Source organism: Salminus brasiliensis, chromosome 21 (genome assembly GCF_030463535.1).
Source record: "Salminus brasiliensis chromosome 21, fSalBra1.hap2, whole genome shotgun sequence".
Taxonomy (NCBI): Eukaryota; Metazoa; Chordata; class Actinopteri; order Characiformes; family Bryconidae; genus Salminus; species Salminus brasiliensis.
Window position 1 is genome coordinate 23,912,388 of NC_132898.1, and position 26,580 is coordinate 23,938,967.

Genomic DNA, 26,580 nt, shown 5'->3' on the forward strand with positions numbered 1-26,580 from the left:
GTTTCTCCACTTTCAACTAGGGGATGTAAGGGAATAGAACCAGTGACCTTCTGGTTGCAGGCCGGCTTCTCTAACATTCAGAACTCAGAGTCCTGAACATCTAGAGTTAAATGCAGGAGCTTGATTGTCTCACCAGTTGTTGAGTTGAAACCTTCCCCAACGTTTGTTTCCACATGTTTGAAGACCAGCGTCCTGGGTGTGGTAAAGGGGCCAATGTGTCCATGTTTGCCTGCAACCTCTAGAGCTGCGGTGAACGCTATTTTAGGAGGACCTGTAGAAAAGAGAAAAAAGTGTGTATGAGTTTTGAGCGATACAGAGAACTGTTTGGTTTCTTGGTTCGGTTCTTTGGTCGGGTAAACACACCATGCTACACCTTGGGCGTGTTTTTAAAGAATCCTTACATAGTTTTTGTAAGGGCCATTTAATCATTGCCTCTCCTGGTGGAAAATGCCTGTGTTAAAGAACCTTGCGTCTTGATTTGATTTGCTTTTCAAAGGTTCTGTAGACGATTCTTTCTGCCAATAGATGTTGCACTAGAGCACCAGGTTTGGAGCAGAAGAGCAGGTTAGCCTTGATGCTAACAGCTGGGTTTAGCAGAGTTGGACTAGGATGTCTGCAAAGCTACCAGCCAGGCATAGCAGTGTTGGAGCACTTTAACAGTGTTGTATGGTAGAATACAAATTGATAGTATGGTAATACACTACTATGGAGTATGGTAGTATACTAGTATGATGGTATGATTGTATACTAACATGCTAGTATAGTGGTACAGTAATTTAGTAGTATACTTATGTTAGTACAGTAGTTTAGTAAGAAGGTAGTATGGAAGTACAGTATAACATGACAGTACAGTAGTATGCAGGTCTGTCCTCATGCCTCAGTGAAAAATCAATGAAATGATCCAAAATGAAGAACAGAAAATACCTTCCTGGAGAGTTTTCACCTCCTCTCTCAGCTGGGCGACAGAGGTTTTCAGCGCCAAAATCTCATTCAGGATGTTAATAGTTGGAACGAGGGGGTCCTGAGTGCGCACTGCAGAGAGAGCGCACAGTCCCAGCAGGAGCACTTTCAAAAACACCATCGTTCTCCTCAGATCAGAACTCTCTGAACTGTTGTAGAGAAGACCCGTTTTATATCTGTAACTGCTGCTCTGGTCATGTTGACATAGCAGACATCAAATATGTCAGGAGAAACTGCTCTGGACTTTGATAATCAGCCATGCAAACACAGAAAGATGGAAGGGATGTTAAGGGAAGAGATGGTGCAGATCAAACCAGTGACCTTCTTTTCCCGGGACACCTCTACACTTTAGGCCACAACTGCCTGGTTTTAATAATCTGGCCATTTAATTCAGAATTGGTGTTTCTCACTTTTTATTAACTGAAAAAAAGCTTTGCTCCTCTGGTCATGTTTACACAGTTCGGTACACAAAACCCCCACTTATGGACATCTGACCTCATCTTATAGCCCAAAACACTCTAGTTTAATATTATTAGGATTTAAACCTACAGCAGCAAACACACTTATCTTAGATAAACTGAAGCAACAGTGGGTTGTATGTCAGGAATGTATGTCACAGCATGCACACATTGGCCATAGTGCAAACCGAGATTGGCAGGCCTGACAAAGATAGCTGACCTAGAGATGACGTCTCAAGTATTTTAGAACAACTCTTGGCCCCAGATTCCTCCTGGATTCTCCCAGACAGCATATAAGTGTTCAATTCCATCACCAGCGCACCTGATCTAACATCCCTAAGCACTGATTTACCAAACCAGGTGTTGGCTGATAGCTACAAATACTACTAGACTCCCATGAGGACAGCTTTGGAGATGTTTTAATGAACACAGTGAATTACAACCATGACTTTCTGTATGAATGTTGTATGAACATCTACATATAGGGGAAAATGATTCCATTGGATTTCCATTTGAAATCAGCTCCACCTACCATAATTTTCTCTCCATACTTTGTTAGCCTCCTTTCACCCTGTTCTTCAATGGTCACCACCCCACAGGACCACCGCAGAGCAGGTAGTATTTGTGTGATGGGTAATTCTCTGCACTGCAGTGACACTGACATGTTGGTGGTGTGTTAGTGTGTGTGGTGCTGGTACGAGTGGATTAGACACAGCAGTGCTTAAGAAGGAGTGCTTAAACACTGTGTCTGTCCACTCACTGTCCACTCCATTAGACACTCCTACCTAGTTGGTCTGGTCCACCTTGTAGATGTAAAGTCAGAGACAGAGGCTCATCTGTTGCTGGACAGTTTGTGTTGGTTATCCTCTAGTCTGTCATCGGTGCCCACAGGAGGCTGTTGGCTGGATATTTCTGGTTGGTGGACTGTTCTCAGTCTAGCAGTGAGGCTGAGGTGCTCAAACACTCCACACTGGAGTGTCTGATCCACTCATACCAGCACAACACACAGTACAACCCATACCATTTCAGTATCACTGCAGTGCTGAGAATGGCCCACCACCCAAATACTCCCTGCCCTGTGAGGTCCTGAGCATTTAAGAACAGGGTGAAAGGAGGCTAACAACGTATGCTGAGGAACAGATGGACTACAGTCTGGAATTATAGAACTACAAAGTGCTCCTATATGAAATAATGGGCCAAGTTTGTGACATGCTCATTATCGTGACGTTTTGAGTGGAGGTCACATGTTAAAATACTGAAACAGTTAAAAGACAGCAGTACATTGAGAACCACCACAGTGTCTTTTTGAATTAACCCATACCGTACATATTTTGAGGTCAAGCTGAATCACTGTAGATGATCTGGACTAGATATCACCCCTGATCAAACCAGCACATCAAATTACCACAATGTGTCTATCTTTATATCAAGCTTATCTTCTTATTCATTTAATTTCTTTACATGTTAAAGGTCCAAAAAATACAGCCATTATATAAGGTATTAAAAAATTACTTGCATAAACAACAACAACAAACAAGGATGTTAACTTACAGCGAAACCCACTGATCTGTCAGGATTGTAACTCAGTGGTTCAGAGCGGGGTGTTGGTGTGAAATCTGGTTCACTGTAGAAAAACTTCCCAACTCTGATTTCTTTACAGTGGTGATGAATGGAACCAGGCGTTGGTCGCCATGACTACAAATATACTACACAAATATAGTCATTAATTTACTATCCAAACCCATCTGTGAACCTACGAGTCAACAGAGTTGTATATGAAATGGTGATGGTGGTAAAATAGTGTCAAATCTGAAAGAATATGTCTTCTTTGGGGACTACTTTGCCTCAAAATGCCCTGCACGTATCCCTCCTCCTCATGGGTGGATTTTAAAAATGCTGCTATCCCAAAACTCCATGGTAAAAAAAAAACAGTGTCTCAGGCATCAGGCAGTGTATTCATAATCATTTGGTGTTTTCAGTGAGGAAGCGTTTAGGGGTTCAGACGTTTCGTTCCATTCACTGCCACTGTGAGCAATCCTGACTGGGTGAGTTGCTCTAGAACGGAGCTCTGACAAACAGTGTGAACGAGGAGGAGTGAAAAGGGGATTGGCAGCAGAGTTAATGTTTGTAGAAGATGTATAATCATCTATATTGTCAGTAGTGCGTGTATTATTCTTCTTATTAGAGCTGGTATAAGTGCCTTACTTACAGAACTCATACAGTTGATACTTTATCCATTAATATAGGCTGGATAGGCTGGATTGAGATCTCAAATCCACATAGAAGTTAATTGTTCCTGTTATAAAATCTTTGGTGCATATACAGTGTACTAAATTCCCATGGTTCTCCTACACACCACTTGGGGGTGCTACAACGACCAACAACCACAGTTTAAGAAACTGCTACAGCAGTAAGACATTAAGGCCATTTGTAGTGCTACATGCAGTGACACATGCAAAGTTCCTCCAGTGCCTCCTTTCCAGTTCATTCTCCGGTGAACTTCATCGGCCCTTCAGAAAGGCACCCAGCATGCGGTCAGTCTTGTCCGACAGCCAGTATCCCACCACGGCTGCAACTGCCCCCATGAAGATGGAGGTGAAGACCATGTCTCCTTTGGCAGCCAGTGTGGCCAGAGCGCACAACACCACGCCGAAGAACATCTGCTTCAGCACCTCCACCTCCTCGTCCTGGAGGTCATCCAGAAGACTCTGCTCCTGACCCTCTGTGCAGATGGACAGTGAAAGAGGGAGAGAGACAGAGAGAAAGACAGAGAGAGAAAGAGAAATGTTTAGAACATCAGAGGAGCTCACATTCAGTAATAATAATAATAATAATGATAATAATAATAATCATCATCATAATCATAATAAATAATGTTGTGGATTAAGAAGGTGTGTAAAAAAAGTTTAGGTTGAGGATCCACAGCACAGAGGTAAATGGTCCATATCATAATAAAAAATTAAAGGGTTCATCTAAAAATATTTTTAGGTTCATTTCCAATATATATGTAGGTTCATGAACCAAAACAGCCGTAGTTATTTTTAATACTTAGAATTAGACAGGCTGTATCCATTTTAAATGCATGTGTACAGCTGTCCATGAGGGGTGAGTATTTACTGCAGTGGAGTAAAAGTGGATGACACTCCTCAGCTGTAGGAGGAGCCCAGAAACAAACATAGCAATGCTGCTTTAACCATGTGTACAAAGTCCTGAGCTGTTAGCTGACTGCTCCATTGCTTGTTTACAGTAAACGTGATGTGCAGATCTGAGTGGGTCAGTGTTATGGGTCACAGGCTTTACGAGGAAGTAGAATCTGTGGTCTAATAAAGTAGAACCTGTGGCCTGACCTGGCGGCTGACTCCTCACACACACCCCATCTCGGCGTGTGAAGCCTGGCGCACACTGGCAGTGGAAGGACCCCTCCGTATTCACACACAGGGCGTTTATATCAGAACAGGCCAACACCTCCACACTGCACTCATCTACATCTGAAACACACAGTTCAGCCCGGTCAGATCAGCATACACACACACACACACACACACACACACACATACACACAGATCTGAACACAGCATTAATACACACTGTAACCCAGTTATAAAGTGAGAACTGACTCTGAGTGAGAATGAGAAGTGAGATTTTTTTTACTTTTATTTAAAGTTATTACTTTAAATAAAAGGAAAATAATAATAATTTTTATTGATACAGAAATAATAATAATAACAATATCAACAATTTACAATATAACAAAATAACAATGTCTTATTATTAGTATTATTATTATAGTAATTATTGTATTCCTTTATTAATTTACATACACAAATTAAGTATTATACAATTATTACTTTCATCGTCATAATCATTCTTCTTCTGATTGTTATTATTATTATTATTATTATTATTATTATGTAATTACTTTAATTACTACAGAATTGTAATTAATCAATGAACTGCCACTACAAATAAAATTGATATATGTTAAATAAGAAAATAAATAAATAAATGCATAACACACTCACCTACGCACTTCACACCCACTGATGTGTAACCAAGGGCACATTTCTTACAGCGAGCAGGACCACCGCCCATGCAACCCACGCAAGCACCGTCACAACCTAGAGAGAGAGAGAGAGAGAGAGAGAGAGAGAGAGAGAGAGAGAGAGAGAGAGAGAGAGAGAGAGGGAGGGAGGGAGGGAAGGGAGGTGTGAGAGAGGGAGATAAAAGTAACTGCCTTGTATTTTGGTAAAAACAAAACAATGATCAGATCTACAGTTTGTTTATACGTGGGTGTGTGAGTATGAGTGTGAGTGTTTGAGGGAGAAAAGGGGGAGCGATACTTACTTCTACACTCGTATGAGGAGTGTGTGTTGAAACAGTATGTGTTTGAGGGGCACTTGTCCAGCTCTGTGCCGCACTCGTCGATATCTGCACACACACACACACACACACACACGTGTGAAGATACACTAACACTCCTGTTGAGAGATATAAACACACAAACACACTCCACTCACCCACACACACGTTGTCATGGAGGGTGAATCCTGGCTGACACTGCAGGCACTGGTCTCTTGCAGGTCCTCCACATGCTTTACAGTGGTCAGAACAGTTGTTCTCAAGGGTCAGTCCATGCAGGACCAATGCAAAGCCCAGTAACCATGACAACCAACAGCCCAACATTATCTCCTGGATTAAAAAGGCAGAAGAGGAGAAGAGTGCACAATTTCTCCTGTTTCCCAAGTGAAGTCAGTCAGCCAAAGACTAGAGATGTACATGGGTAAGGTTATGGGGGAGTAGAAGGGTATGGGTAAGAATGGATGGGCATGGGTATAGTTATGTGTATAGAAGCGTACACAGGTATGGATATGGGTATATATGGATATGGATGGGTACAAATGGCATAGTATAGATGGTATTGATGGGTATGGATACAGATTGGTATGGCTATAGATGTGTTTGGACGGGGATAGTTACAGATGTATGGATGGGTATAGATAGTGTAGACGGTATACATGGGTATGGGTATAGATGGCTATGGATGGCTATGGGTGCAGGGTGGGTATGAGTTTGGATGGGTATAGTTATAGGTGGTATGGATGGGTATAGACAGTATAGACGGTATACATGGGTATGGGTATAGATGGTATGGATGGCTATGGGTGCAGGGTGGGTATGAGTTTGGATGGGTATAGGTATAGATGGTTAGGTATATAGAAGGGTACGGACAGGTATGAATGGGTATAGATGGTTATGTGTATAGAAGGGTACAGACAGGTATGAACTGTATGGGTATAGATGGTATGGATGGGTGGGAAAACTTATCAAGAGAATACACAGCTAACTCAAAGGCGATAGCAAAAACACAGGTCAAATGTTCCAAAGTTTGTGGACACCTGTTCATCCAGCATTTCTCCTAAAATCGAGCTTATTAATAATCAGTAAGAGTTTGCACACAAGATTCTTAGAACATTGCTGTGAGGCAAGTTTGATTGCATTCAGCCCCACAAGCGCATCAATTCAGAGTTCAGGTCCTGGTGTTGGATGATTAGTTCTGACACTCCTATTCATCCCAAAGGAATTGGATAGAGCTCCATTACACTCCACTGCTTCAGAGTCTAATGCTGGTGGCCTTTGTACCCCTCCAGCCCACGCTCGGCATTGGGCTCGGTGACCTTGGGGTCATGTGCCAGAGCGCCCCGTTCCGTTAGTCAGCGCTTCTCTACAGAGATGATATGAACAGGGTGCACCTTAAAGCAGCTAAGCCCAGCCATTAGAGGCGCTGTCTGAAAACTTTTGGACAAATTGTTGTCAACTTTCAATGCATTAGAAATAGTCTGAGCAGAGCACCAGCACATGCACACACACACACACACACACACACACACACACACACACACACACACGTTTAGGACTCCAGCTCAGTCTAATAATATCCCGAATGTTCTAGCGGAGAACACCGCTTCAGCACTTCACCCACACACAGCCCTCTCCTACCTCTGCGGAGGGTTCAATCCACGGGGGTTGAAGAGGGTCCTCGGGGGGCAAAATCCCAAACAACCGCAACTTCAGCGTGCACGCGCTGCTCGTGCTGGGCACTGAGCGGGCGGAGCCTGTAGGACGTCCAGAAAGCAGCTCTATTAATAGCCGGGGGGCTTTGGGGCTTGATTTGGCTGAAGTAGCTCACTTGCTCTTAAAGCTGTCCACAAATAAACACTTCTAAATATAAAATGTAAAGCTTAGAAAGCTTATAAAGCTTATAAAGCTGCTCCAGGATAAAAAAAATCGACTCTAGCCTCTCTGGAAGGAGGGTAGAGGGCCACTGTTAGCCCAGTAAGACTGTCCCAGCAGTGGAGCAGCTTCAGCTAGCTAACCGTTTTGCTATATATGGTTAAAGAGGATGTCCACAAATATTTTTTATCTGCATAATTAAACGTTTATCATGTGAACAAAAGCATTTAAAGTGGGGTTTGGGGGGGAAACACACTGTTCTAGAGAACTTGGCCCAATCAGATTAGTTCACAGTGGTAGTGAATGGGACCAGACGTCCGAAGAGCGCTTCATGCTTCTAAAAGCTCCCTTACTAAAAGTTATTACACCAAATAATTAAGAACACACCGCCTGATGCCTGAAAAAGCTGTTTAACCAAAGTTTCAGACACTTCAGAGTCTAAAACATACAGTTTTTTAAATAAATGTAAACATGGTGGAGGGATACATGCAGGGTGTGGTGAGGAATATAGTCCCCCCAGAAAACGTGTTTCGTTTTTCAGATTTGCCACTATTTGACCATCATCAACATTATATATAAAATTTAGAGGATATGTGTAACTGCACTGGTGGGTTTGGGTTGTAACTAAAATGGCTATATTTGTGTTGTACTCCTGGCAACGCCTGGTCCCATTCACCACCACTCTATAAAAAACAAAAAACGTGAAATGAGCGAATATAAACAATCCTCAATGAGTGTGTATTAATATTGTGACATGACCATTAAGAGCGTATATAAACAAACGTCTCACAGAGCGCCCCAAAATAATTAACCTATTCATGCCTAGATAAATGTATATTGTGGAGGAACGACAGTACAGAAGCTGTCCTAATTTATCTAAAGTCATTAATTACAGGTTGGATGGATCAGACTGAACCCACTTATAATATTTAATGACGTGCAATTTTCATACTTGTGTGCTCAGGTAAAGTCAGAAAAACACATGAACCCCCAAAAAATAAATAAATCAAATATGGAAGTTAATGGCTAAAGCACGCTAACAATGATTTGAGAACAACTAACATCAAACACTTTCTGAATTAATCTTGTTTATTAAAGAACTCTTTATAAACAATGTATAACAAAATATATACACATTTAATATTTACAATCCAGTGTATTAAACTATTTATGGAGTTATTCTAGAAGTCCGTTAGTCCAAAACACACGTTTCATTTATATAGCTCCATTTCTTAAATGCTCCAGAGCGTCCAGTTCTATTGGTCAGTGCTTTTCTATGGAGATAGACATATAAGCTGAACGCCTGTGTCAGCAATAGGTGAACCTTTATGCAGCTGGAGTCACTAAAAAGGGGTGTCCACAAACTTTATGGATGGACACACAGTGTATTTGAGATAGTCACTGTTTATACTGCTTCACCAGAAAAGCAGAGACAGATCCTTCAATGAAGAACATCAGTGTAAGACAATGAAAACATCTGATGTTCTACCTGACTTCCAGTGTGTCTATATATACACATTTATATCTATATACATACATACATTCATGCGCAGACATACACTATACGGACAAAAGTATTGGGACACCTCTTTATGTATTGCTTCTTCCGAAATTCAGGGAATTCAAACAAAAAAGAGCTTTTGTTGAAGTAACTGTCTCTACTGTCCAGGGAAGAAGGCTTCCTACTACATTCTGATGCATTGCTGTAAGGATCTGATTGCTTTCACTGACGAGTGGATGCTCACACTGAGCTCATCCCAAAAGTACCACTCAATGCTGGGGGGCTTAATACTTCTGTGTACTTTATGTGTGGCATTAGGCATGGTGCCAGTAGGTTAATGTTTATCTGCTGCAGAGCGTCCTATTCTTTTGACAATACTTCTCCCTTCAGGCAAGCTGTGTCAGCAATGGATGCAACGTAATGTAGATGAATGCATTAATTAGAAGGGGTGTCCACACACATTTGGACACAGTGTACATAACCTGAGATTGTGGTCAAGTGTCCTTTTGGTTGACCACCAAGCTGCCATCAGTCCTCCACTTGGGGAGAAACTCAATCTTCTGAAAATCTTCTAAAATTGGAGCGAAGCTCATTCCAGCCTGGACCTGGCGTGCTGAACTCAGGAGGGCTGCAACACTGAGGTGGAGCTGGACATGTTTGAGCGTGTCACTAGCCTCAATCTCCAGGTGACTAACCCTTCAGGACAGACAACGTGCTGGGTTCTGTCCTGCGCTGGGATCGGTCCTGCGCTGGAATCCAGGGAGGGAGTGATGGTGTCACACATGTGGGAGACAGTGACTTTCCTTCATAGTGACTCAGCCTTCATTCAGTTCCTACAGCAAAGCTGTGCCGGATACAGAGCAGGGACGGGCGTTGTTAATTAATGGTGTGCATAGCCCTCTGTGCTTCAGTGTTCTTTTACGTTATAATATTCAGTTAGGTATTCAGAAGGCATATACAGTGACATGCAAAAGTTTGGACACCCTTGGTCAAACCTCTGCGAATAGCTAAGCGACTTAAAGCTGAAACATTTATTATATATTTTATGCAGATTATATATATATATATATATATCTGTATTATTATTACTATTATTATTATTATCAATAATAATATATATCAGTATCTCAAACTTTTTAGTAAATCTTGTCAACTGGTAGTGTTTTATATCACACCAAACACAAAGAAACATCTCTAAATCAACTCAACCAGGTCCACAAAAGAGGACCATTTTTGTGCCAGCTGTGTCAAATAGCTGCTAAACCTTCAGTTTAGTCCAATTTAAATAAAAAAAGCTATGAAATAATTTCCTATTAGGAAATTTCAATGCTATTTGTTTAAAAATGTGGAGATTTTAACAGCCCATCCCTAATCCAGTCACGCTGTCGATCGACTGCTCATGTTTGCTATCTTTGCAGAGGGAGTGTCTCCTCCTCCAGAGTCTCCTCCTGTGTGAGCACTGAATCAGCATGTGGTCGCAGTCCTTTCCCCGAACTCTTCAGCCCCTTGGTCAGCCTCCTGGAGGCCGTCCTCAGCCAGAGCAACCTCTTTAGCCGCATGCTAATGCTACCTGGCCGCTCCGGGCAGAGTTGCGCTAGCAGCTGGTGGCTCTCAGAGGGCAGATCATAGAGCTCCAGACCTCGAAAAAGCTCGGGCATGTCTTTTTTCACGAGTCCCTGAGAGTCAAAGTGCACCAGAGTAAAGTGCTCAGCAGCGCCTCCCTTCAAGTGGGCAGAGAAAATGCAGTTTAGGGCGGAACCAAAGACATCCGAAAAGCAAGGAGGAGTCCTGTTATCTGCTTTTCCTTGTTTTCCCACTCCTGCCCCCTCTCCGGTCCAGCTGTCCCAGCAAGCTTCAGCCATGTCCAGTGCGGAATCAGACAGCACCACCAGGGCTTTGCCCCCGTGTTTCTGAAGCTGGGTTAGTTTAGAGTGGAACCACGGCCCTGGACCCCAGGAGCCCACCTCCTTCTGACTCCACAGGTCCAAACACACCCCAAACCCCAGCTCAGACAGCTGCACAGCCAGCGCACACACACTGCCTGGATCAGTTCCACACGCATGCAGAAGCAGAACTTCACCACCAGCTTCTGCAGAGAGAGAGAGAGAGAGAGAGAGAGAGAGAGAGAGAGAGAGAGAGAGAGAGAGAGAGAGAGAGAGAGAATAAAGAGGGAGAGGAGAGAGTGAGAATAAAGAGGGAGAAGAGAGAGAGAGAGAGAGAGAGAGAGAGAGAGAGAGAGAGAGAGAGAGAGAGAGACAGAGAGAGAATAAAGAGGGAGAGGAGAGAGTGAGAATAAAGAGGGAGAAGAGAGAGAGAGAGAGAGAGAGACAGCGAGAGAATAAAGAGGGAGAGGAGAGAGTGAGAATAAAGAGGGAGAAGAGAGAGAGAGAGAGAGAGAGAGAGAGAGAGAGAGACAGAGAGAGAATAAAGAGGGAGAGGAGAGAGTGAGAATAAAGAGGGAGAGGAGGAGAGAAAGAGAGAAAGCAAAAAAGAGAGAAAGTGCAGATTATTTAATTATGGTTATTGGACATGAATTTAAATAGGTGTTGAATTGCATGTGTGTGTATGTGTGTGTGTGTACCTCCAGAGTGGTGTGTTTTCTCCCAGTCTGAAACACAGCCTGTCAAAAACACAGATAACAAATCAGACTTACCACACAGTGACCCCCAGTGTATAACACACACACACACACACACACTGAGTAGCCATCATACAGTCAGAAGAGAGAGAGAGAGAGAGAGAGAGAGAGAGAGAGAGAGAGAGAGAGAGAGGCATTGTGTAACAGAGTAACTGGAGTAAATAAATGTCACTGGGGAGGAGCAACATCAATGGAATTATTGTGAACAAGTGGTCTCAACACACACACACGCACACATACACACACACACATACACACACACACACGGAAGAACCCAGCCTGCTTGACAATAAACAATGAACTGAGCTCTCTCACAGTGAGACCTCATCAACCCCTCAGCTCTCAGAACTGAATGTATGACTTTATCCATTCATTATAACAGCTTCCGCTTCTGTAATCTGATTGGCTGAGGCACTCTATTACAGACGAGTCACAGCAATCACAGCATCTGTGAATCTCTCAGCATTCAAATACAGTATTAAAGGAATATTTATCCACACAATTCATCATTCAGAACAATATGATTAATGGACAAAAGTATTGGGACATTGACACATTACACCAACAGAAGCTTTTATGACATCCCATTCTAAATCTATAGCCATTAATTATGCTCTGTAGACTGAATTCATTGAGCCACGCCTCAATTCAGTGAGCTCTTTAGAATCACCCATTCTTTCCCATGCAGGGCTAGAGTTTATACACCTCTTGCAACAAGACTAAATTGAACACCTTAATTCAATGATTAGGAGGTGTGTCCCAATACTTGTGTCCATATATTGTATATAGTGTTTTAATGCAGCAAAAGTGAATGTTCCCTGATGAACAACAGCAAAACGTCCACTGACCTCTGAATCTTCTCCTCAGTAAACACACTCCGATCCCAACCAGGCAGAAAAGCAGAAGCATCACAAGCACAGGCATGCTCCAGCGCCCCCTGTGGGCTAAAGGACACATTACAGACAGTGATGAAACAACAGTGATGCATTTAGAAACCAAGCATTTCAGAGTACCGCAGACAGAATGAACAATCCCCCTTTGTTAAGCATAACAATAACTGTTATATAAGCTATAAGATGTCTAAATGAGAATGAAAACTTTCATAACTTTAATACATGTAAATGTATTAAGTGATTTTTGAACTTTCTGGAAGTCATTCATCATTAAATATGGTTTCTATAATGTTGCTAGATAATTGCTATAGTGTTGCTAGAGGCAGTGGTGGCTCAGCGGTTAGAGCTCCAGGTTATTAATGACAGGGTTGTGGGTACGATACCCTGGCTCGGCAAGCTACCACTGTTGGGCCCTTGAGCAAGGCCCTTCACCCTCTCTGCTCCCCAAGTGCTAGATTTGGATGCCCACTGCTCTGTTTGTGTGTGTGCTCACTGCCCCTAGTTCACTACTATGTGTGTGTTTACTACCACAGATGGATCAAATGCGGAGAACACATATCGCTGTACATCGCAGTACAGTGACAAATACTTGCACCTTAGGTGGAAGGCAGATAGTTGATAAGGTACCCTGTGTGGTTGCTGGCGTGTTGGCAAGTGGTTGCTGTGATGTTGCTAGTGTATTTGTATCATGGTGATATAAACAGTGTCTTTGATCAAAAAGCTGTTTACAAGCCTGAATCAGAGTCAAAAAATTATTAACTATTTGATTGAATATCAGATAAATATAAATTGGAATTACAATAAAATTATAGTAACCATAATAAACAGAGTGAGGCACCTGAAAAATGCTAGAATACAGGTACTGAACAAAAGACACAGTGAGTGAATTGGCCTGAAGTTTCAGCACCACTCTGACCCCTCTGATCCCCTCAGACCTGAATAAAAAAAGACCATAAAAAGAGATGAATAGAGAAACTCACTGTCATGTTGACACACAGGATCAGATATCCTTCCATCCACCTTAAACTGCAAAAACACAAATAAAGAAGGTATATAGACTTTGTGATGTTTGCATGGAAAGCAGTTCTCTCATGCTGAACAAACACACTATAGGAAAGAGTAGATGAGATACCATCACACAGTGCAGGAAGTGCCTCTCAGAGCTGAAGTCCTCAAACGCCCCAGACGTCTGGAAAGGTTCAGAGAAAGACATTCACCAAAGTCAGTAACCTCACCTCAGCACCAAGTAATAACTGACAGGAACGGCACTGTCAAAGGGTCACACCACATTGGGCAGCGGTGGCTCAGTGGTTTGAGCACTAGGTTATTGTGGTTTGTCGGCAGCTCAGCAAGTCTCTTAACTCTCTCTGCTTCTCGGTGCTGCCCAACGCTCTGGGCATGAGTGCTCACTATATCACTGTATCACTGTGTGTTTGCTCACCAGTGTGTATGTGTGTGTTCCAGAGTAGAACCATATTAGAATAAAGGAGGAGAACTATAACCATCCCGACAGTGAAGCATGGTGGTGGCAGCATCACACAAATAGCAGAGATATGCAATTTCTCAACGGGTCTTCTTGTTTAAACTGAACTTCTAAACATATGCAAGTTATTACATAACTATGTAAATAATGCTGTAATAATGCTGTATTTCTGTATTCATAGATTTAATCCAAGGTGTCTATGGTTTAAACTCCATAACAGCCGTGTAAACAACGACTTACTAATGTAATTAGAAGTGGGTAATGTTGCTGTGTGCGTGTGTGAGTGTGTACTCACCCAAAGTACAGTGTTGTTCTCCGACCATTTAGAACTCTTGTTACGTTGGACTCTGAACCCTGGCACTTCCTTACAGTCGCTTCCTGACCCTGCTCCCATTCGGCACGGCCATACTTCAGCCTCCAGCCTGCAGGGGGCGCTCAAGGTCCAGCTCAACACCGGACGCCCTTCGTTGCTCTTAGTGTGACCCACAGAGAGGGAAACATTCCTAACCGCATTCTCTCTGAATTCTGGAAGTAAAGGAATGCGGCAAGGTTACGGGGTGGTGAGTCAGCTAGTTAGTAATGAGGAACTGTTGTAAAGGAGAATTCTGCTGTTTTTAGACTGAACACTTTATTAGATCCTTTGTAGGAAATTTGAGACCTTACAAAACATCAGCAGCATGTTCGCTAGAAATCAGATACCTTGTTCAATAAGACACTTTGTTCAATAATTTGGGCCTAGTTTTGTCTTTTATTGTAGATTACTTAGCCTGAGCAAGGTACTATAAAAGTGCATTGCCCTGCAAAGGTATTTAACTGTCTGATTAGTTGGGATGACAAATGCCTTTTATTTTGTGTTGTGTCATATTTGCGTCATTTATTGTAATGCACTTGTCTTATTTGTCTTATTTGACCCTAAAAATATGCTGTCCATTGTTGTCCAAGCACTGCAGTTCATCATGTTAATTGATTACTGATGACTCAATACTCTGACAGTTCAATTAGGACACAATGTCTTTATATTACAGCTACATATAAAGGACTAGGACTACACAGCATGCTGACCAAAAGGTAAGTCCAAGACTAGGCTTAATCCCACTCTGGACAACTGACCCTTAGAGTCCAATATTATCAATATTTTTATTAAGCTTGGTAGGCATTACCTTCACTTTTAGAAAAAGGGCAATGTGCAGTCCGAGAACCATTAGTCCAAGCCTAACACAAACACACACACACACACAGAGCAGTTAAATACAAGTCATGCAACACTGAGTAACAATGACTCACATAAAGCCACATAAAAAAACGTGGGTGTAAACGACGCACTCAAGCCGCATTTGAACCAGATCCAAATCTGATCACTCAAACCCCCTAAGAGGGTGGTCTGAGACGTATTCGATCTACATGTTATAGCAGTGTAAACAGATCCGTCTCACCAACCAAAATCCCTCCCAGTACAACCGGAAAACACCAGGGATGACTGTTGTGCAATGAAGGAATTTGCATACTGCGTCCCACTCAGCAATCAGATTTTTAGTCTGACTAACCGGAGACGCATTTGACGCAGTGTAAAAGCATGTGGCTATCAGGATACAATCCAGATACTAGTGCCATGAAGTGACCGAGTGTAAACGGGGTCAAATAACTTCACTTAGACTTCAATTAGACATAATCTGATGTTTAATGCTAGTAGATCCATCCATGTGTCCTCTGCTTTGACAGTCCCACTTCAACTAAGAGTACACTGTAAAAAATGTAGTCAGTCCACCTTAAAATGATGTCAACTAGTTTAGTCAAAAATTCCTCCTAAATCATGTTTCACTTCTTTACATCTCAGACTTTAGTAAATGAAACTTACTAAAGTCTGATTACAATTATGTTTAGTCTATAGCTCCTTCCCCCTATCTGCTTGCTGTTTATTCCCATCTGCAGGTTAGAGCACCCCCTTTTTACATGAAGGGAGGCCTTCCTATTCTCAGACTCCTGAACATGGAGGGCTATGGCGTTGATAGGATTCAAACGTATGCTCTCTCTCTCTCTCTCTCTCTCTCTCTCTCTCTCTCTCTTTCTGCCTCTTGGGAAGCAAGCAAGTAGACAGCTGGGCCACTCTACAGAGCTGTGAAACCATCTACATTTCTGCATCCAAAGTAAATTTACTTACTTACTAAGTGTGTTTTTATGTCATGTAATTTCACAGCTGTAGGGTGGCGCAACTGTCTAACTGCCGCTCATCAAGTGTGAGGAGATCTTAAGTTCAAATCCCAGCAAGGGATCAGCACTCAGTTGTCAAAAGGCTTCCTCCCAGTCTGGGGATGTCATGTGATAAGGGGGAGTTATAACTTGCAGATGGGAATAAACAGTAAACAGACAGAGTGGGAGGAGCTACAGACAAAATGCCTTACACAATATTTAATCAGCTGCAGCTCATTTACTAATGTTTTTCAAGTTCAGCTCAGTATGTATTGTTGACCGAACAACATGCAGAAGTAAGGAATGTGAGATAGAAAAACTGTTTTCAACTTTCAACTCAAAAACTCTTACTGCATGCTTTTCAGTTGACCTGGCATTGTTTACAGTGCATGTGAATGAGTTGATTAGCTAGGCCAGGTGTGCTGGGAGCAGAGAAAGCAATAAAGTGGTCAGGGGTATCTACTGTGAAGCTACAGATTATGTTCCACAGTTATGAGAGTGAGGAGTTCAAGTCTGGAGCTGAAACAGGGGTGCAGTACCTCAAAACACATGCAGGAGGTGATGGTGTGCAGGGGAATGGATGACTGGGATTTCTGCAGTAAAAGAAGGGTCAAAACCAGTTAAAAAGCACTCTAACCAAACCAGAACACACAAGAAACAACTTTCTAATATATGTTTTGGCTCTGTAGCCGCTCTGATTATACACTGTGATAAAAACCCCGGCCCTGTAGGCTTGGGAAAGCGAAGGTGAGCTGTGGAACTCACTTAACTGTGGAGAAAGGCGTGACCAAACAAACACACAGCATCTCTTACCCAACATGTTCCCATCAGCCCTCGTTTCACACAGATGTGCAGCGGCTCAGGGTGAGTCACATCCTCATCAACCACTTTCAGTTCAACCACCTTCTTCAGCCTGTCTATCAATGGGATGACTCTGGGAGCTGTTCAACACAACAATACTTTTACGTACAGCCACTGACTTTATGTTTATTTGACTTTATTCTAATGTTATATAGAGTTTTACAGGTAGACACTCTTACTGACCACTGACTTTATGTTTATTTGGCTTTATTCTAATGTTATATAGAGTTTTACAAGTAGACACTCTCACTGACCACTGACTTTGTGTTTATTTGGGTTTATTCTAATGTTGTATAGTTTTACAGGTAGACACTCTCACTTGCACAGCAGGGTTTAGGTGGAATTAAACATGCAGGCTACAGTTACAGAAATAAGAAATTATATACTCACTTTTACATTCTTCTAAATCTGCATAAGGACAAACTGTGAAAAAAAGAGAACACACTGTCACTGACTTAAAATATGCAGCACTGGCTAAGCCAGTGTACAGTGTGTAGACTAAAAATGTTCATCTTGTCTAGAGTGACTGGCAGTTTTAACAGGTCGGAGAATGCAGTGTTGAAAGTCTTGCCCAAAGATTACACAAAGTTGGTGTGCCTGCCTGGGCACCTAACTGAACCACAGTCTGCTGTGTTACTCTAGACACTTTTCAGATTGTGTACAGGCTTAGGTACCAAAAAGTGTGTGTGTGTGTGTATGGGTTGAGGGGGGGTGGGAGAAGAGGGGGTAATGCCTCTGCTGCGATTTTAGCACCATGCTTGGAATAAAGCCATAGTAGTGAAACATGGTAGTATGCAGATTGATTTATGATAGTGTGGACAGCCAATGAGCACAAGACACATCTCAGTCTGGACGCTCAAAGTGTCTGTAGTGTCACTCTCAGCACAACAGACAACGACCAGGTCAAATCCAGAGCGACCTGTCTTGCTAAAGGAGGAGACCAGCCACTGCTTAAAAATATCAATATGAGTTCTTGTAACATTCAACATGGCGTCTCTTTACGAATTAGATGGAAAGTCCCGCCTTTCAAAAAAAGAGCCAGTTTGCTGGATCACATGTTTTTTGGGAAATGCTGCAAACTATTAATTTGACTAGGGATTTAAAATATGAAGATGTGAAATATGAAGATAAATATGAAGTATACTCTTTCAATTCATAGCGATGGGACCCTGGTCTTGTGGAAATAACTGCCCGGCGGCATTTCAAAGATGACTGCTGAGTGAACAGACTTGCCTATAGGGACTTTGATGAAGGCGCCTATATTGTTACCGCAGCAACCCATTAACACACATAAATCTATGCAAATCAAAGTCTATTACAGTGACTTGCCCACTCTAAAAGGTAGGTTTTGTTTTTAATAAGCCATTCTGTTGTGGACTTGCTTTGGTGTTTTGGCTCATTGTCCTGTTGCATCACCCAACGTCTACAGAGTTTCAGCTGATGTACAGACACTCTCACATTATCCTGTAGACTTTATTGATACACTTGGGAATTCATCTTTTCCTCAGTGATTATAAGCTGGCCAGGCCCTGATGCAGCAAAGCAGGACCAAACCATTATGTTCCTTCCACTACACTATTTTGGTTGGGGAGATATTTTCATGGTGGTGTGCAGTGCCTTTTTTACCCCAGATGTAGCGCTGCGTGTTCATTCCAAATAGTTCAATCTTAGTTTCAGAATATATTGGCAAAATGAGTTCATTGGGTACATTTTGCCTGTACCATTGTGGAGTGTCACTGTGCTCTTTTGCAAACATTAGGCATGCAGCTATGTCCTTTTTTAGTAAGCAGTGGGTTCCTTCGTGGTGTCCTGCCATAGACACCCACAGGTTTTACAGACTGTAGACTCATGAACACAGATGTTAGCCTGTACCAATGACGTCTTCAAATCTTTGGCTGTCACTCAGGGTTGTTCTTTACCCCACTGATGGGGCTCTGTTGTGCTCTTGGGGTCATTTTGACTGGGCGCCCACATCTTGGCAGAGTAACCACAGTCCCAAATTGTCTCCATTTGTAGATTTGCCTTACTGTAGACTGGTGAATTTCTCAAGAATTTCTTCCAGCTTCATGTAAATCAACAATTTTTGATTGTACATCCTCTGAAAGCTCTTTTTGGTGAGGCATTGTTCATATCCACGTATCCTTCTTGCATGGAAACAGTTTTTCATTAGTCGTTGTTTTTTATTAGTCAAAGTAGCTCTAGACCACACCTCCAAACTCATTTTCTTAAGAAGAAATCATTAAGTCAAGGGTTCACATTGCACTGTGAGGTTTTTATGGTTGTTCTTAATGAAGACATGAATTCATTTTTGTGTTTTGGCACATTATATTTGACTTGACTTGTCAAGTCAGATGAGGATCAGATCATATTTTATGACAAATTAATGCAGAAAAGCATATTAAAGGGTTTCACATACATTTTATTGCCACTGTAAACACACTTCACTACTAAAGCTAATTATTAGCACTGAAAATGTTATTTCCAAACTGCAAATAGTGACATTTCAATAACTAAAGCGTGGCCTTATAATTCCCATTTTTAATATAGTCATTATTCTGACATCACTGTTTCTGATTTACACATACCGCAGTACCCACAACCCCCTCTCAGGGGTCTTTGTTTCAGTTTTTAAGCACACTGTTGTTTTTTTTCCTCCCGAGCTCACAGCAGAAGCCATCCAAAAGGAATGAATATCTCCTAGGGACAAAAGCTTTCTCGCTCTCTGAAGGAAGGTGAAGGAGTTTGCTCGAGGCACTTTGCAAACAGCACCTTCTTATCAGTTAAGATCAATCTTGTGCCTTTCTGTTTTACAGTTGCTCTGCTAACCCGGAGCTGCCACCTGCGAGGCGTGTCTGATATGACTGAAGTGCAACCTCACCTTCGCTCAGCGGGGGAAGCGTGACCGACAGATTGAAGGAATTGACCGTGACGTTCACACGACTGCCCAGGAACACATCTCTGTACTCCACCACCCTCAGCTGCTGAGAACAAAACACACAGACAGTTAGAGCAATGGTAAGTCCCTCTAATACGGCCACAACAGCTCGGAGACGTCGAGGCAGGTACTCCACTAGACCTCTGAAGATGTCCTGTGGTATTGGGCACCAAGCAGATTCTTTAAGTTCTGTAAGTTGTAAGGTGGTGCCTCCATTAGCATCAGTGAGCCTTGAGCGCCCATGACCCTGTCTCTGGTTCAAAGGTTGTCATTTCTTGGAGATTTTTGTGTGAGTACTGACCACTGCATATTTCGGGAACACCCTACAGGACCTGCCTGATGTTCTAGAGATGTTCTGACCCAGTCAGTTGTCTAGCCATCACAGCATGGTTCTGGTCAAAGTGTCACAGGTCCTTAGGCTTGCCCATTTTACTGCTTTTAACACATCCCCTTTAAGAACTGACTGTTCACTTTCTGAATAATGTATCCCACCCTGTGCCAGGAGCCACTGGAACCAGATGATTAGTGCTATTCACTCCAGCTGGCAGTGGTTTTAATGTTAAGGCTGATTAGTATACGTTATGGCTGATTAGTATAATATCCTATTAGTATAATATAATTTTTTAATATATAAATAATATGTATAAAAGATAGCGAGAGAGGTGTGTATATATATGGTTTTAATGTTATGGCTGATTAGTATAATGTCCTGCTGTGTTCTCTGATTAACAGTACATATGATTCACAATCACCCATGGAACATTAAAGTCATAGTTATAATGACAGCTTGGACTTGCGTAACATGTTTATTCACAGGATCTTGAGAAACAGCTTGCCCATCTGGTGACTGTGACTCTTAGCTGTATTACAGTTAGCTAATACACACAGACGTGTGTTATTCCTGTAAGCACACATCATTCCTTAAATTACTGACTGACTGCCTGGCATTAAACTCCATAACATAAACTCCACAAAGCTTCACTGTAATTCACTTTACTTCACAGCACTCTTTAAAAGGAGGTTCTTCAGTAAAAGCAGTAGCTCTAGAAAGAACGTGGCAAAATTAGAATTTAAATGCTTAAACGTTTTAAAAAATTTATTATTTCATTTTGAAAAATGTTTCTTTAACGCTTAATGATGGTAGAATCCTTTTTGGAGGTGTGTAGAACCCATTTTAAAGGCTTGTACCCTGTGTAAGTGATTCTGGATGAATTGACTAATCTAATTGCTCTAAGTTACTTGGAATAAACCCTTATAATAGACGTCCATTCAAAGTTAAGGGCATCAGTTGTTTACTGATATTGATACTGTTTACTTGTGGGGTTAAGAGCAAAAATACAAAGATCCCCCAATTTTACTGTTAACTAGACTGATTAGAGAAGTAGAGAACAAAAACAGCATAGTGGAGCTTTTAGTGAAGTTGCTTTAGTGTAGATGCATATTGCCACTGTCCAAAAACAAAGCATATCTCCAATATTCCCCTTTTTTCTGCATCATGACAACCGACAACAGAGGTTCAGTTTTTTTTGCAGTCCCGTGTAAACTTCCCATTCTGGAGATTATTACTGATAATAAGTGCAGATCTGAAAGATTTGCTTTAACTCCGAGCCTGGAGGGTCAGTTAGGTTTAAGGCCCACCTCAGCGTTTGCCCGATTTCTGCGTGCAGCCGTCGTCACTGTGAAGGAGATCCTCCTGTACTGAGGAAGGTTGGGCCCAGAATAGTAGCGCACTGTTATACCAGCTGCAACACACACATTGACACATACACACACAAACACCATGCAACATTAACAACATACAAACCCACAAACAGAGGAGAAATGAGTATAAAGGAGAGACTCATTCATGATTGTGCTCTCTCAGACTCCGGCTACTGATGGCAAAGCACCATGGCTCAGGTTTTGAACTTGTGACCTCCAGCAAATAGTGGCAGAGCATTAGACCGCTAAGCCACTCAGCCCTGATCACGTACAATTTTAATATCAATACTTTCTAAATATGTCACTGAATGTCATTTCATTTAAGCAATTCATTACAGTCCCTCTGACTGCTAATCAACCAACACTGCAAAAAAATAAGCATATATATATATTGTTGTATGACACCAGTACAGACACTGGATGGTCCATCTGGTCTCCCACTGAAGTTTTAAGGAGTGCCTTTAGAAGCTCTGAGTGCTTTTAGAATGAGACGCAATACAGAGCAGCCAATCAGAACAGAGCGTATCTACATATTTCAGTCTTAAAGGCACAGTAACAGAAACAGCCTGTTTAATTCTAGTGGACAAAAAGAGTCTGGAAAATGGTTCTGGCTCTTTAAAGGCGTTTTCATTTACAGATAAATGAAGCTGGTAGCTGTTTACCATCATCTTCATCTTCACCTTCAGCTGATTCAGCTCCACTGCTTTCCTCCTCATTAAGGATCTGGAGCTGGATTGTGATCAGAAGACATGCTTCGCATTTCTGGTCCCTGCAGCACAGAAACGGCTTCACATCTACACCCGAGACCTCCACAGGGCCGAAGTCGACCTGCTGCACTAGAAACGACCCCTCCTCCTTGTTGCATTTGTCCAGACCCTGTAACACACACAGAAGAACTTGAACATTAGAGAGGTCCATACTAACCTCGCTGTCACAGTGGATTAAAAGGGCAGCAGTGAAGCTGTGGAGCTTTTCAGTGGGGCTGCTGGAGCTGACACTGTTGACTGTACCAGTAATCTACCGACTAGTCTGAGGATTCATTTAGAAGTTAGGCCAAACTATTAACTGAGCAATAATACAGCATGTAGAGCCTTTCCAAGACTAGGGTTAGCGTCTTAAAATAACAACTTTATTATCTCAAAGTAATTACTAATAAAAATATCTCCAAAATCCAGGATGGTATTTCAAATTAATGACAGTATCTCAAACAATTAGATAGTATGTCAAAGTAGTGAGCCAGCTTCATCATGAGATAGTATTTGAAAATCATGACTCAGTATCTTAAAAATTGCCTTTATATCATCAAATAATCTCTTAACATATTAGATTTATGACTTATTATTTTAAAACATTGACTTAATATCGCAAAACTATGACTCAATATCTCAATATAATGGCTTAATGTATCAAAATACAGAAGTAGTATCTCTAATTTCTCGAAATAATGACTTGATATCTTAATATAACGGCTTAATATCTCAATATAGTGACTTGATATCACAAAAATAATTACTTAAATATCAATATAATGACTTAAATATAATATATTAGTCGGGTCACAGTGCAGATCAGTCGGGTCACTGTGCGGATCAGTCTGGTCACCGTGCGGATCAGTCTGGTCACCGTGCAGATCAGTCTGGTCACCGTGCAGATCAGTCTGGTCACCGTGCAGATCAGTCTGGTCACCGTGCAGATCAGTCTGGTCACCGTGCAGATCAGTCTGGTCACCGTGCAGATCAGTCTGGTCACAGTATGGATCAGTCAGATCACTGTACGGATCAGTCAGGTCACAGTATGGATCAGTCAGGTCACAGTATGGATCAGTCAGATCACTGTACGGATCAGTCAGGTCACAGTATGGATCAGTCAGATCACTTTACGGATCAGTCAGATCACTGTATGGATCAGTCTGGTCACAGTATGGATCAGTCAGATCACTTTACGGATCAGTCAGATCACTTTACGGATCAGTCAGGTCACTGTACGGATCAGTCAGATCACTGTACGGATCAGTCAGGTCACTGTATGGATCAGTCAGGTCACAGTATGGATCAGTCAGATCACTGTATGGATCAGTCAGATCACTGTATGGATCAGTCAGATCACTGTACGGATCAGTCAGGTCACTGTACGGATCAGTCAGTTCACTGTACGGTCACCATGACAATCTGTGGCATCAGCGTCAGACTTTGAACGACGATGCCTGACGGGGTCTTTAAACCCGAAACCACTGTATAATAAACCCATAGCGATAAACAGATAAATACATACAGCTCAGTCCAGACAGACACACACCACAAAACACACACACACACACACACACACACACAAAAACCACAAAATCAGCCATAAAACAAGTGTGTGTGATGTTGTTCCTACCTCAGAGCAGATGATGTCCTGTGTGGGGTGGTGTGATTCCAGCAGCGCTGAAGATGCCACAGTTCCAGCCAGCAGAATCAGCACAGAGCCCCAGAACCCCATAGCTCACCACTCGAACCCCCCACAACTCCAAGACAGGCGGGATGAGAGGGTAAGACTTGACACCAAAAAAGCTTGAGGAAAAAAAAAAAAGAATCTGACCCAGATTCTTTATCCAGTTTCTACAGAAATCTGTAAACCAGTAGGAGAGAGAGGCATCGTGCTGACGTCATACACCAGGAAACGTCTTGACGAAGGGAAGAAGGCGACTTTGCTGAAATCCCACTCCAGCCTCGTTAAATCCTCAGAAAATATCCATACGAGGTCGAACGTGGAGAAAGCGGAGAGCTTCCTCACCGAGTGTTCCCAGTCGCCGGTCGTCTTCACCTGAGAGGAGCAGGTTCTACAGGTGAGCTCCAATCTCAGGCTCTGACGTAGAATTCCTGAAAGTGGGCGTCAACGGAGCGAAAGTCACGTGACTTGTGCTAACACACACACACACACACGCACACGCACACTCTCTCTTTCTCTTCTTTCTCACTCTGTGTCCATTGTGTTGTGTGTGAGTGTGTACTGTTGCTAATGTGAACTGGTGTGTCTATACACATATGTGTGTGTGTGTGTGTGTGTGTAAACGTCAGATATCAAATCCTAACCTTAAAGAAGAATTCCACCAACTTTTCCCATTTCTTTTGTATAAGTGGTGGTGAAGGGAGGTGAACCCCTTAACCCTCCAGGGCTTATTACACACTAAGGTGGATTAACTGCGACTACAGGGGCGTCTGTACACACGCGTGGGGCTATTCTGCCGGAGGTCCATAGGCTGTAGAAAGGGTTAAAGAGCTCTCTTACTGAAGGTTATTACATCAAGTAATTACAAATGCACTGATGGCGGGTGCCGAGAGCCCTCTGTCTTACCATAGTTTGGGATATAAAGGTTTAAACCCATGCGTGGTGGAGGGATACATGCAGGGTGTGCAGTATAAAATAGTTCCCCAAAAAAAGTGTGTTGTTGTTTGTTTGTTTTCAGATTTGCCACTATCTTACCATCATAAACACTGCATAATTATCTGTATAATTATGAATGGAAATGTCTTGTATAATTGGTTATAATTGAGATATCGAAACAAAAGTGATACGGCTTGTGTCATGGGGCTTTCAGAGAAGTAAAATTCACATATTCAGTTCCTTCATCTGGGAAAACAATGGGTCTAATTAGTCTCTAGTTGACTTGCTCATGTAGTTTCTGGCACTGTAACACACAGCAAAAATTCATGGTTTTCGTGTTGGTGCGTCTGTCCTCCTACATCCACGCGGTTTGAGGTATGTGTGTAATGGCTGAGGCATGTGGTGCGGTTGCACAATGCCAGTTCCCTTCTTGAGAAAGCAGAGGAGGGTTAAAGCTGACCTAAGTTCATAACGTGTGCTGGCTCACTGTGTGCTGATCACTGTATGGACTAGTGTGTTGCAATAGTTTCTTCCACAGTGGCTCATCTACTGCTGCTGCCGGATAGAGATATCCAAACAAACCTCCGGGCGAGCCTCAGTGTTGACAGAGAAAGAGTAATAAACCTGAATGAAGAGTGGATTTATTGCAAGGTGAAGGCTCAATGAAAAGAACACACACACACACACACAGAGACAAAGACACACACAAAGACAAAGACAGTACAAAGCTGGCTTAATACGTTCTCTTGTTCTGCAGTGTTGACACTGCCGTTTCCTGCGCTGCCGTGATCAGCGAGTCGGGTTAAATTAAGTAAATCTTTAATCTCGAGATGCAGCAACACAAAGTCCAGGGACCTTGCTGTTATACGACTTGTTTGGTTGTCTAGTGAGCCGTAAAAAGGCCCATGGAAACTGGATAAACATCACAGGCCCAGATCTACAGTTGCTATCAGTGCAGGCAGATAATGCTCGTCTCATACTGAACTGTTTTCCACATTATGTGGAACAGTATAAAACAAACGTCGATTTGTGGTATCATTTATAGTATTTTCCTCTTAGTTCAGATGTAGCCAGTCAGAGAAAAAACATGACAAGACACTTTGCCTGTTTAGTTTTAGCACTGGAGCTACAAGGCTAATGTAATGTAATGTAATGTAACAGTCTAATTGAAGCTTACACCCCATTAATTAGCATGGGGCTATCTACCTACATACCTACAGCACCCACACGGCACAGCGCAGCACGCTAACAGCTTTTCCCCCCAGAGCTGTAGCGCTCCTCAACCACAGTGGGAACCTCACACTCTAGTCTATAAAGCTGATCTATAAAACTGAACCGAGCCGGATTTCCCTGCAGCACACAGGAC

General features: G+C 42.4%; 2 protein-coding genes across 5 annotated transcripts; both read right to left on the reverse strand.

The window, feature by feature from the left end:
* Positions 1-1,866: 1,866 nt before the first annotated feature.
* Positions 1,867-7,627, reverse strand: creld1a (cysteine-rich with EGF-like domains 1a). 2 transcript variants are annotated; one of them, XM_072665602.1, is made up of 6 exons: positions 7,416-7,627; positions 5,936-6,107; positions 5,763-5,846; positions 5,441-5,536; positions 4,766-4,906; positions 1,867-4,140 (listed from the first exon to the last, which is right to left on the reverse strand). In XM_072665602.1, the coding sequence occupies exons 2-6, from the start codon at positions 6,099-6,101 to the stop codon at positions 3,920-3,922; spliced, it is 708 nt and encodes a 235-aa protein (XP_072521703.1). In that variant the 5' UTR covers positions 6,102-6,107; positions 7,416-7,627; the 3' UTR covers positions 1,867-3,919. The 2 variants fall into 2 exon arrangements, with proteins under 2 accessions (XP_072521703.1, XP_072521704.1); XM_072665603.1 differs by lacking the exon at positions 7,416-7,627 and having other exon boundaries at positions 5,936-7,401.
* A 1,057-nt stretch (positions 7,628-8,684) lies between these two features.
* On the reverse strand, positions 8,685-24,677 carry il17rc (interleukin 17 receptor C). 3 transcript variants are annotated; one of them, XM_072665601.1, is made up of 14 exons: positions 24,228-24,677; positions 22,529-22,724; positions 21,786-21,889; positions 20,091-20,193; positions 17,603-17,635; positions 17,165-17,292; positions 16,891-16,944; positions 15,325-15,376; positions 14,460-14,689; positions 13,814-13,870; positions 13,662-13,707; positions 12,637-12,732; positions 11,732-11,770; positions 8,685-11,239 (listed from the first exon to the last, which is right to left on the reverse strand). In XM_072665601.1, the coding sequence occupies exons 1-14, from the start codon at positions 24,327-24,329 to the stop codon at positions 10,557-10,559; spliced, it is 1,923 nt and encodes a 640-aa protein (XP_072521702.1). In that variant the 5' UTR covers positions 24,330-24,677; the 3' UTR covers positions 8,685-10,556. The 3 variants fall into 3 exon arrangements, with proteins under 3 accessions (XP_072521702.1, XP_072521700.1, XP_072521701.1); XM_072665599.1 differs by having other exon boundaries at positions 22,511-22,724; XM_072665600.1 differs by having other exon boundaries at positions 8,686-11,239; positions 20,091-20,190; positions 22,511-22,724.
* Between the last annotated feature and the right edge of the window lie 1,903 nt (positions 24,678-26,580).

Coding starts and splice junctions, on each gene's coding strand:
- creld1a (XM_072665602.1), bottom strand. CDS start 6,101: ATGTTGGGCTGTTGGTTGTCATGGTTACTGGGCTTTGCATTGGTCCTG. Junction 5,537..5,762: donor CTCCTCATACGAGTGTAGAA/GTAAGTATCGCT, acceptor CTCTCTCTCTAG/GTTGTGACGGTGCTTGCGTG. Junction 4,907..5,440: donor AGTGGGTGTGAAGTGCGTAG/GTGAGTGTGTTA, acceptor TGTGTGTTTCAG/ATGTAGATGAGTGCAGTGTG.
- il17rc (XM_072665599.1), bottom strand. CDS start 24,329: ATGGGGTTCTGGGGCTCTGTGCTGATTCTGCTGGCTGGAACTGTGGCA. Junction 14,690..15,324: donor CCCTTTTTCTAAAAGTGAAG/GTAATGCCTACC, acceptor CTTTACTTCCAG/AATTCAGAGAGAATGCGGTT. Junction 13,708..13,813: donor ACTTCCTGCACTGTGTGATG/GTATCTCATCTA, acceptor GTGTTTTTGCAG/TTTAAGGTGGATGGAAGGAT.